A 12,485-nucleotide genomic window follows, 5' to 3' on the forward strand; every position below is an offset into this window, starting at 1 on the left:
GGTTTATGATCAGATAAAGAACCTGCAAAACTAGTATGGCCTCATAAAGCTAGCGTGGCTTCAGACTCAATTTTAGACAACAATGGATCTTAATGGCAAAAAGAAATAAGATACATCAGGCTTTGAATACACACAAATAAGTTTTATAGTACACTAGGATCAGTTAATACAGATCCTTTAAAAGGTTATGATTGGTAAAGATTAAATGGTGAGGGTGCCGCTGGAATAAAGCTCATCATGCCCAAAATGCATTCACTTCAATTAAATTTTACTTATATGAGTTATCTCAATGCACTTTTTATATAGAGCAAGTCTAAACCATACTCTTTATATTATTAGTTGGGTTCATCCTCTGGGGTTGATTCACTTTCTGGCAATCTACCTGTTAGATTTTGATATTTCCTGCATACAAGTTGAGGTTTTGAGCTGATGGTGGTGCTAGAGGAGAGATTAGGGGGCATAAAATCATTAGGATTCATCCTATGAGGACCATGAATATTCAGTCTGCCTTCCCTGCCTTCAGTTGTCTGTCACATGGAGCTGGCGTCAGAGTTTAACACCAGTGCGGTGGATCAACTGACTCCCAGGATGGAAGACCAAAACAGTAGGGAGATCACAATATGGCCCCTCTCCGGGGAGCCTCCAACAACAACCTGGCCTACACCACCAACCCGCCTGGATGAGCCTGAGGACCCTTTAATCCCAATATGGCAGAACGACAGGCAGCGACGGGCCGTCAACAAGCCTACACCATCCACTCATCCTAAAACGTCCATTAATCCCAAAACATCCATTAATCCCAAAGCATCCCCTCGTCCCAAAACATCCACTCGTCCCAAAACATCCATTTTTCCCAAAACATCAACTCGTCCCAAAACATCCCCTCGTCCCAACACATCCCCTCGTCCCAAAACATCCACTCGTCCCAAAACATCCATTTTTCCCAAAACATCCCCTCGTCCCAACACATCCACTCATCCCAACACATCCACTCATCCCAACACATCCACTCATCCCAACACATCCACTCATTGCAACACATCCACTCATCCCAACACATCCACTCATTGCAACACATCCACTCATCCCAACACATCCACTCATTCCAACACATCCACTCATCCCAACACATCCACTCATCCCAACACATCCACTCATCCCAACACATCCACTCATCCCAACACATCCACTCATCGCAACACATCCACTCATCCCAACACATCCACTCATTCCAACACATCCACTCTTCCCAACACACCCACTCATTGCAACACATCCACTCATCCCAACACATCCACTCATCCCAACACATCCACTCATTGCAACACATCCACTCATCCCAACACATCCACTCATTCCAACACATCCACTCATCCCAACACATCCACTCATCCCAACACATCCACTCATTCCAACACATCCACTCATCCCAACACATCCACTCATCCCAACACATCCACTCATCCCAACACATCCACCGACCCTACAGACCAGGCCCAGCCTGGAAACTCTTCAACTACAATCCGTCCCAGGAAGCGACGGGGTGTCAGGCAGATTCCATCCAACAACACTGGTCCTACACCATCCACCCACCCTCCACACCTGGACGAGAAGGTCTGGGCACTCTATGGTCTTTTCCAGCTCAGCAGTCACCTGGTCTGCAGCAACGGCACGACTCCATCACCCAACATCTGTGGGATGGACTGCAACAGTGAGTTTCAATCTCAGTTAGATCTTTTTTGATCATGTCATCATTATTGTCACTGTAAAGATGTGAGCAGACTGAATGCATAGTCAATTTTTGCCTGGAATTATTTGCTCAAACAGCCTAAAGTCCCAGATGCACCTTGCTAGTAGCCTATTTACCTATTATGTGTGTGGAGTGTTTTTATGTGACAGCTAAGACAATTAACAGGAACTACAGCTCTCTCTCCATTTTTCACTTTCTCAATTTACATCTCCACCTTAAACCGGAAAACTTGTTTTCTTTCCAGACTTGATTGATGACAACATAAGTGATGACATCAGCTGTGTGATGATGATCTTCAAACAGCTGATGTAAGTTCATTTTTAAATATCTTCACAGTGGACTCACAAGGTGCATCAAATATCAGACAATCTGTGCAGAAACTTACTTTTAAAATTGTTTGTTGATTTATGTTGAATTTCTTTACAATAACCTCAGTTGCTTCATTTACAGCTGATTTATGGTTTACTTTATTGTAAAATGACCTCAGTTATACATACATTTTTAATCAGTTTTGCCATACCTGGAATCATTCACTTCCCGAGGAGAGAGGAAGAATGAGTTAGCTTAAAATTTGCTTGACAATTAGATGGAAACACAGCTATTGTCTTGTTTGGCTTCCTGTCTGACTGCTCCCTAATTGCCCAATATGTTTCACATGTCTCTTGTTATCTCCACCCCTCTGGTGGATTTTGTTGGTCTGTTCCTTTCATTTTCAACCACAACTACTTAGTTTATGTTTAGCAGTCAGCCTTCTTCCCTGTGTTCCCTGGTGTCTTTTGGAATATCTACTTGTTGAATTCTGAAATGTTGCCATGTTTTGGATCCTCACCTCACTTGATAGTTCCAACATTTGTCAAATGAACTCTCTCTAACCTTTATTTATTCAGGGAGCTTCACTGAAAGCAACCTCTCATTTGCCCCTGCACACCATTACACATTAACAACCTGGTCACAAGCTCGCTTCTCTTACCTTTGGGCCACCACTGTCTTTGCTCTATGTTATTTAAAATAGGAACTAAACCCGAATGCTATGAACTTTTCTTTCTGAATATTTCCACAGTGCAAAATTCATTTAAGTTAAGTTATTAGCTTCATCTTTTTTAAGTTTGATCTACTGCTTTTAGTTGTCTGCCTTTTAAAATGCAACAATTAATAAATTACCACCATTACCATTTAATCATGTTATCAATACAGTTTACCCAACAAAAACATTTGCATACCTTAAGTAATGTTGATCTCTTCTGTTCATTTGCAGCATCAACATCATCTACCAGCAACAGTGCAGTAATCAGAATCCCTCTGAGTACTTTGCTGAATGCTCTTAACCTAAATACATTTAGTGCCAAAGCTATCACTGGAAGGATTCACTACCTCCCAAATGAGTGGCCAGTGATTTATGGCAATAATAAAGTGAAGCATGTTGCTCTGGCTCTGTTTATGTGATATCTATAAACCAAAAATTAAGCCTGCCACATAGCATTGGGCACAAGACCGATGAAGGAATTTCCACAGAAACAATGAAAATGGTCGAAAGATTGGTTCTATAAATATTATGTGTTATTATTGCTTCAGCAGCAATAATGAATTCCATTATTTTGTTATTAGGTTGTATGATTTGAGTCACCAGCACACTACCATCAAGTCAAGAGTCCTATATTTAACAAATGTAAGAGACCCTAAATAGGTGGGGCTGAATCCGACATTTCACTGTATATTTATTATTGTTTTTTGATCTTCCCGTCTTCCTGCCAACACCATCCTTCTAATAAAAAATGATTTTATTTATTACAAAATGTGACAAAATGGTGAAAATACAGCTACTATGTAATTTTGAATAAAGAGCTATTTACCGGTTGTTACAGCCACAAAATGAAAACAGGCTGCTGATTTTGGTGAGAAAGCCCTAATGTGGAGGGCTAAATCTGGGATTACAAAAAGACTCTCACAAAGATGTCAGACTACCCTCCCTTCAGCTGAAGAAAACTCCCACCCCTTCTTACAAGGTACAAAGTAATTTAATGTGTTGTTTTGGAAACAACAAAAGTTTATAAAACGTAAAGAAAGTTTGTAGTCCCTTCATGCTACACACACAGAACTTGTTTCTCCTTACATTTAATCTCTCATGCATGTACTTCTATTATTATGTTTTATCCATTACATGTTCTTATTATTATACTCATTGTATTAGTCTGTCCACATATGGAGGGTTTAGGTGACAGCTTTGAGATTGTTTTATTGTTTTGCTGTTATTCTGTTCCCCAGAACATAGAAACCCGGACTGTCTAAATGATTATGCTTCCCTTTGCTCTGGGCCAGACGCTTGAAGCTGTCCTGGGCGGCAGGTCTCTGGACCAGCTGTTGATTGTTTGAGTACTTCCTTGCTATTTTCTCCTTAAATACATTCTGAAAGACAACTGTTGCTGTAATTCTTTTATTTGCTCAATCATCCACCAGGAAATATCTATGAATATTCCACAGTGCATTTTTTGCATTTGTGTGAGAATGTAAACAGCAGCAACATGATGATAAAATGGTTTTCATCACGTTGAAAGTCTGACGTCTGGGAAACAGCGTTCGAGTATGAGGACCAAACATCGATGAAAACACAGAGTCCGCCTCTTCTCATCATGCTGGAGTCTTGCATCTGCCGAGTGCTTCATCCTGGATGTTGATGGGGCAGGTCTCTGTAAAGATGTGGGCAGTCTCTAATTTCTGTTGCTTGGGCAACATGAGTCCCATTTTGTCCAGACCGGACCTTCAGTAGCAGCCGTAAGTCCAAGCTGTGCCAACGTGGCTTATATCCCGGCTCTCTTTCCCTCTCTGAGCGATACCACGCCATGGTACCTGGTCCACTTGATCTGAGTGGTGGATCAAGGTTTGCTGGTCTTTAATCCAAAACCCTGTCTTCCTTTTTAAATGAATAAATATTTCTGTCATAGGTAACGTGTTTCGGCAATAAAGCCGTGGGAAAAAAAGATGAAAAACAAAAGTGTTGCGACGTTTACAGGAGCTACCGGCTGGTGCATCTACATGTGCTGCCAGTTGCCATAGCAATAATAATTTAACATTTTTTTATGTAAAGCACTTTGAATTGCCTTGTTGTTGAAATGTGCTGTACAAATAAACTTGCCTTAAGAAGTTCTTCACAGTTCCTAATGTGACAACGTTTTTTTTTTTTTTAAAAAAAGGAAAATTCCCACTAACAAGCCTTCCTTCTCTATCCTGTTGAACCTGAACTCAAAGAAGAGCAGCGTCTCTCCTCAGTGACATGCTAGATGTTCAATATTAGAATTTAAGTAGCCATGACTTTACCAACAAGCTTTTCTGTAACTTATGTAAACTTATTTTAACCCAAGCCATAATCTTTTCCTAAAACTAATCAAGTAGTTTTGTTGCCTAAACGTAACCAAACTACAACTGTTTCACAATGTTAACCACATGTTTTATTCCAGACGCTTCAACACCGCTTAACTGTGATGTAATAAGCGCATACTACGGCCTGTCGTGAGCTAGTGCTTTGACACACTACAATTTCTTTTTGTTTTATTTCATCAATAGACATTTCTTTATGAATACAGAAAGTAGTTCCACCAGGCTGCTGGTACATAATGCATGACAGCTGCTAAGCAACATACATCAAAGGCTAGAAGGCTACGTTCACACTGCAGGCCTGAATGCTCAATTCCAATTTTTTCCCACATCTGATTTTTTTTGTTTGACAGTTCACATTATAGGTTAAATGCGGCCCGTATCAGACTGAAGTGTGAACTGTCCACAGCCTGAAACTGACCCGCATGCGCAGACGAATAAAAGGAGGTCACACGCAGCACGCTGTTGTACAGATGTAAACAAAAAGCCACAAAGATTAGTTCCAGTTAGCTCATACTTCTAACCCTCACGATTTTCACGGACGACTCCAGTATTTCATTACCCTTTCCTGGTTTCCTCCGGAGATCACATTTCTCCCTATTTATGACAAATGTTCACAAATTTCTGTCCTTTCCATGACATACATAAGTAGAATAGGCCTACGTGACTTAGAAGAGAGCTCGCGACCCAGTGGATTTGAGGTAGAAGAAAGGGAAGTAGAGAGCAGATGATAGCAAGGTAGAGGAGAAAAAGAACCAAATGTTTAATAATGGCTTTTGTGGAGCCTAGCGCAGAATTGCTGCTCTAAAGTGACGTCAGAGTTGCATGAACTCCGATCTGACCAGACTGAGGTCGCATTTCAAAAATTACGACCTGTATCGGATTTGGACCACATATGAAAGTGGCCCAAATCTGAACTGGAAAAAATCGGATTCCATGTGACTTGAGCTGCTCACACTGTTATAAAAAAGATCTGATCTGAATCACATATGAGCATATGGATTTGGGTCACAATCTGATACAATCCACCACTGCTGGTGCCTGATCATGCAAAACATGCAGGAGTGATCACAAAAACTTGGCAATAGATTTTGAATTTGGTGGGAAGCCAGTTTAAAGAAAATCAGATCACAGTTACATGAGACCTTTTTGATGACCCGATCAAAAGCTTTGCAACAGATCCAGGGAAGTCGTGCTAAGATTCTTGAAACACAATAGGTAGTAGTAGGAATATTAGTGGTAATAAAGTAATAATAAAAGTATTAATATTAACAACAATATAATGAGAGAGAACCTGTTGGACAAGGCAAAGTCAAGGGTTCAGATAAAAACCCCTGTGTTTGTAGAATATAAACATATTTTATAAAACTTCCTTCATTCCCATATTAACTTCCAGTTGTACATGTATCCTCTTACAAAATGGTGCCTTCTGTTACTTTCAATCACATCTGTCCTATACATGTTTGATTTATCAGCCTGGAGCACCAGATGGGTGGGGACTTTATTACAAGTTTAATATAAAAAATTGCTGCTCTCTGTATTGTTCTTTCTTTTGTTGGGCTTAACATGATAGCTGTCCTGGCCTCATTTTTAACGCACACTCTGTATTCACTGCTGCCACACTGCCAGCACTGACACCCAATGCTCTGAAATTATTCATGTAATCATGAGAAGGAACTGTTTCACCTCTCGGGAAGTTCTGCCAAATCTCAAGCTAAGCTTTGGGTTTCTATGCTCTAAATGGGTCATGGAGAAAAATTATCCATCTACCTGAAAACATGTTTTCAGATGTACAAGTTACGCCTTCGTCCTGCAGAGAAGACCATGAGACTAAAACCAGACTATGGATGGATAATGGAGATGGATAATTTTTCTCCATGACTCATTCAGAGCACAGAAACCCAAAGCTAAGTGTGAGATTTGGCACAACTTACCGAGAACCGTTTTTATACGCACAGGGAACGGCCTTTATTTGAAGAGAACAAAAGATGAAGGTCTCTCTGATTCTTCATTGGTGGCTCTGCAGACAGTATATATATTTATCATGTCAGGCATGTTTTCAGAGATGATATCTGGAGTCAGGATGAGAGTACTTGAGGTGTTTCTCTTGGCAGTGCTGGGCTGCAGTCTGGCTGGTGGGAGACTTGTGTCCAAATGTGAACTGAAGGACCAACTGATGATGGCGATTGGTCAACTGATGATGAAGGCTGAAAAAGGAAAGGGTGTGGAGAACTTGGTAGCTAAGAGTAAGTCCTGGTTTTAACTCTACAATGTGATTCATAATATTTTGTGATGTAGAAATTAACTTCGTTTTATATTATGTTTGAGACCTCCTGGGAGAGCTGGGATGATTGAAACACTTTTCAGATAAACGTGAATTTAAAAGATAATATTTTTTTGTTGTGATTAACAACTCATGTCTGTTCTATCAGTACCAGGTGCTATTTTGTACAAATCTGGCTTTGGTATAAATCTGGCCAAAGCTGAGCTACTTGGTTGGGTGTAGGTTAAAATAATTATCTTACTTACGTGACTTAACCAACGTTAGTCATGTTACTTACATAAATTACGTAGCTTAACTAAAAACAATGTTATCTTTTTTATCACATGGGAAATGAACACCAGTGTCCTGGGGGAAAATCCACCCATCCACCCCAACCGCATCCTTACTCAGACGTGAACTATGATGCTAAGTGGCTCCCCACTGCGTTAAAGAATGACGCCAAGGGGTCTTGACTATGTCCATATGTGACGACTCGGGAGTGAGAAGGGTACTTTACGTGGCATGTCCACCCAATTTCTTAAGCTTTTGGTAAGTAGTGCGTACAGTATGTGCTGACATAGTTTGGCGTATCAGACTTGTTTCATTCGTTCCGACTCTCCCGTACGAGAATAAGGTATAACTACTTGTTGTTGTTCTTTAATTCCCTTTCGTCTCAATGGTAAAAATTGGAATGTCATGTTTTTAACCTGTAGGGCCTACATGTACTGCCTTTTGAATAAAAAAGGAAAAGCCTTAAACATTGGAACCTGAAGACATCAAGTTACACAAGAACATTTGCAATCTTAAAATGTGCAGAAACCAAACATTTTTTGCATGAATTATTTGGCCGAAAAACCCAAATCTGAAAAATACAAAACAAATTGAGAAAACAAATAGCAGAAAATAATGGATAAGCAAGTTGAAGCTCAGTAATCTTTTTTTGTCTTTGAGGATGCTTAAGTCTAACAAATGATAGTATGTTAATACAAAGAGATTTCTTTCTCATTTCCTGGCTCAAAGGACAATGTTGGCGTTATCCTATATTTTACTTATTTGGTGCTTTAGTGAGAATTTACGTGTACATGTATCTGGTATTGACTCACAATAAACTGGTATTACTAGCTGCATGGCTTTATGGATGACATTGTTGGTCCACGACTTTGATCCAGACGTAAATTCCTAAACAGCTATTGAATTGATGGATGAATCGTGCTAACTTCAGTGACCCTCTGACTTTTCTCCTGCCACCATCATGATGTTGACATTTGCGGAGCCATTATAGAACGGATTGCATTGAAATTTGGTACAAAAATTAATGTTCCCTTAGGAGGAATTTTAACAACTTTTCTTTTGGCACCACCAGCAAGCCAATGCTTTACTACTAAAGTATTGGCGATACTACGATACAACTCTCCAATACTTTTGTTTATGATCAGATACCTACAAAACCAGTATGGCCTCACAAAGGCTATAGACTTGATTTTGGATAACAAAGGAGCTCTATGGCACAAAAGAATAATCTAGATAAAACTTGTAGTTTTGTAGTGCAGTAGGATCAATTCATACAGATACAGTTTGGTAAAGATTAAATGGTGAGGGTGCCACTGGAGTAAAGCTCACGTAATGTGTGGACGTCTGGCTGAAAAAGTGTGACATTTGAATGAAATTGCTGGTTGTCAGTTAGTTGCTCTCTTCTATTCCCTTCCTTCAGTTGTCTGCCATGTCGAGCTGGCGTCGGATTTTAACACCAGTGAAGTGGATCAGCTGATTCCCGGGATGGAAGCCCATCACAGTAGGGAGAAGAGGGAAGCAGGCTATGAGGGCTTGTTTGGCCTGGCCGAGCCTCAAGGCCCTTTAATCACAATTCGGCCCCACACTAGGGAGCGACGGGATGTCAGACATCCTCCATCAAACACCTGGCCTACACCACCCACCAGTGCCACACCATCCACCCGCCTTCCACAACCGGATGAGGAGGTCTGGACGCTCTATGGTCTTTTCCAGCTCAGCAGTCACCTGGTCTGCAGCAGCGACATGACTCCATCACCCAACATCTGTGGGATGGACTGCAACAGTGAGTTCTAATCTCAGTTAGTGCTTATATCACCATGTCATCACTATTGTCACTGTAAAGGTTTGTGCTGACTGAATGCTCAGTAAACTTTTGCCTGACATTATTTGCTTAAATTTAATAGTTAATTTGCTGCAAATGGCCAGTCTACTGACTCTAGAGACATTAGCTGTACCCATCTAGAAACCTATGCTCCAATCATGTCTGTGTGGAATGTGTTTGTGTGACAGTTCAGACAATCACTCTTCATTTCTTCTTCTCTCCTCGGGAGAAGCATCCATTTTTCACATTCTCTACTTGCATTTTCCCATAAACCAGAAAACATGTTTTCTTTCTAGACTTGATTGATGACGACATAAGTGATGACATCAGCTGCGTGATTACAATCTTGAAACAGCTTATGTAAGTACATTTTTAAATTTCTTCACAGTGGACTCTGCATCAAAAGTCAGAGAACCTGTGCTGCAACTTATATTTAAAATTGTTCATTGATTTATGTTGACTTTATTGTAAAATGACCAAAATTTTTATACATCCATGACACAATTGTTAATTAAAGCTTCAAGCAGCGTTGGATAGGCCTTCGCTAGTGAAGCGCGTTGGGGCACACTTTAGATGCCACTGCTCTGCCAACACAGCTCTGAATTGTCACATGCTTGGGACACTGAACTTACTTACTATACTTTATGTCCCACTACGTCAAATGTTGAATAGGTTGTGACATGTTCATGTAAATCTTGTGATAATCATCACAGAGAGTTGACCTCCTGTTGCCAGTAGGTGGTGCTATGATTATATGAAATTTTGGCATGTAAATGTGTTCAGGGTGGAACTGTTATCAAGCACGTAAAGTCTAGTGCAGATTTGAGCATGTAAAGTGAAGTTACAATGACTTACTGTTTCATGGCAAAGCATGGAACTTCACTGCCACACCACAGACATGCCGTTGAACGAAAACTCACAAGTTCAACAAAACAACATGGCCATCAATGTGTTATGGATTTTCTGAGACAGTTTTGGAGTTTATATGCCCAACCTGCTAGGAGTAGTTCATCACTGCATAAAACGCTTCATTTCCTGTAGCCAGTAGATGGCGCTATGACTTTGAGTGAATATTTGCATATGGATGTGTTCACGGCGGGACTCTTATCAAATATGTAAGTTTGGTACAGATGTGAGCATGTACACTGAAGTTTCCTGTTTGATTTTCGACAGAAATTGACTGTACAACTTTTCATCACCAATGTCATTTGATTGCACAGCAAAAATTTCAGGTTGATTGGATAAATTCGTAGTAGATGTGTTCAGGGCAGGACTGTAATCAAATGTGTAAAGTTTGGTACAGATTTGACTATGTACAGTTAAAACAACTTCCTTTATCTTGGTGAAGCATGGATCTTCGTCACCACGCCAGGGAAAAGCTGTTAACCGAAAACTCATTAGCTTCACAACATAGCATCATCAATTTGTTAAGGGTTTTCTGGGACAGTTTTGACGTTGATATGGCCAACCTACTAAGGTGTAGTCCATCACAACATAAAACTTGTCATTGCCAGTAGATGGCTTTATGACTTTGAGTGAATATTGGCATTTGTACGTGTTCAGGGCATTAGTGTTATCACACATGTCAAATTTAGTGAACATGTGATCACACTAAAGTTAAACAACTTCCTGTTTGATGGTGAATCTTCGATTTTTGATGCCACGCCATGGGTACGCTCGTCAACAAAAACTAATTTTTAATTGTTAATGGGATTAGACTGCACAGCGAAAATTGGATGTCGATAGACTAATTCTCTGGTAGGAATTTGTTAAAGTATGGAGTTTTAAATCCAAAATGGCTGACTTCTTGTTGGGTGTCGGGCATCATTCCAAAAGGCCTTTTTGTACGTCGGGTCATGATACATGTACCACAGAGATTTTGTACATTTAGGGGCAAGTTTACCCCTGATTTGTGCGAAAGCACAAAAGTGAGTTTTCAAGCAGGTCTAGGCTGCCAAAAATTTGGTTCATTTGCAGAAAAAAAGACAATAAATCATTCAATTCCATTCATAGTTTTCAGTCACGTGACATGCACAGTGACTTGGAGGGCGAAACAACAGACCAACATTGCAGCTCACGCCGCAAAAGCAGTTCAATTTTATTTGGATCACCTCTCATCTTAAGAAAAATCAAGAATCTATGACTGTGCAAATATTACAAACTACAAAACACAAGATGTCTTCTAATGTCACTGAAAAGTCCATTCTCTATGCAACCTAGTCTCACTTGTCAAGATTCAGATGAGTGCAAAGCAGGAGAGAGCCCAAAAGCAAGACACTGGAGAGCTGACAGCAAGTTCAGGGATTTTAATCAGAGTCTATTTGCCCTATATGATGGAAATTGGAACTACACGCTAATGCTATGAATATTTGTTTCTGAATATTTCCACAGTGAAAAAGGTTTCGGGGCTCCCCACTGGAAGGAACTGAGCAAAATGTAAGTTATTATCTTCATAACTTAATAAGTTGGATGTACTGCTTTTGGTAATCTGCCTTTTAAATGCAATAATTTATGAATTCATTACCATTTAATAATGAAACCAAAACAGTCAGTTTACTTAACAAAAAACAACATTTGCATAAAAAGTAATGTTGATCTCTTCTGTTTATTTGCAGGATCAGGCTCATCTTCCAGAAAGAGTGCAGTGTTCAGGATGCCTCTGAGTACTTTGCTGAGTGCTCTTAGTGCTGCAACTGTCACTTGAAGGATTATCCACCTCTCAACTGAGTGGCCAGTGAATTATGATGATAATAAAGTGAACCATGTTGCACTTGTTGCGTTTGTCTATAATCCAAGTCTTTGTTTGAGAAAATTGTCCTATTAGTATCCTGTTTTATTATTGCTTTGACAGCACATTTAGCTAAATTATTAGGCTGTATGATTGACTCAATCATACCATCATTGGTCCAGCACTTCAGCCATTAGACTCAGGTCTTGGTCTTTTGTCACGTTGCTGGTCTCCCACCTTTGCCACTGGCCTCCGGAGGGGT

The 12,485-nt window shown here is 40.1% G+C and overlaps 1 protein-coding gene across 1 annotated transcript; it reads left to right on the forward strand.

Annotated features, from left to right (window-relative positions):
- Window positions 1-7,184: 7,184 nt before the first annotated feature.
- Window positions 7,185-12,265, forward strand: LOC123986912. The gene is made up of 5 exons (XM_046075373.1): window positions 7,185-7,365; window positions 9,094-9,456; window positions 9,792-9,855; window positions 11,887-11,931; window positions 12,111-12,265. The coding sequence occupies exons 1-5, from the start codon at window positions 7,185-7,187 to the stop codon at window positions 12,178-12,180; spliced, it is 723 nt and encodes a 240-aa protein (XP_045931329.1). The 3' UTR covers window positions 12,181-12,265.
- Window positions 12,266-12,485: the final 220 nt, after the last annotated feature.

Source organism: Micropterus dolomieu, linkage group LG01, assembly GCF_021292245.1.
Source record: "Micropterus dolomieu isolate WLL.071019.BEF.003 ecotype Adirondacks linkage group LG01, ASM2129224v1, whole genome shotgun sequence".
Lineage (NCBI taxonomy): Eukaryota > Metazoa > Chordata > Actinopteri > Centrarchiformes > Centrarchidae > Micropterus > Micropterus dolomieu.

What these genes read in the sequence shown, in the direction of transcription:
- LOC123986912 (XM_046075373.1), top strand. Translation starts at nt 7,185, where the DNA reads ATGATATCTGGAGTCAGGATGAGAGTACTTGAGGTGTTTCTCTTGGCA. An exon ending in ACAATCTTGAAACAGCTTAT is followed by an intron (nt 9,856 to 11,886) that starts GTAAGTACATTT and finishes ATATTTCCACAG; the next exon opens with TGAAAAAGGTTTCGGGGCTC. An exon ending in TGGAAGGAACTGAGCAAAAT is followed by an intron (nt 11,932 to 12,110) that starts GTAAGTTATTAT and finishes GTTTATTTGCAG; the next exon opens with GATCAGGCTCATCTTCCAGA.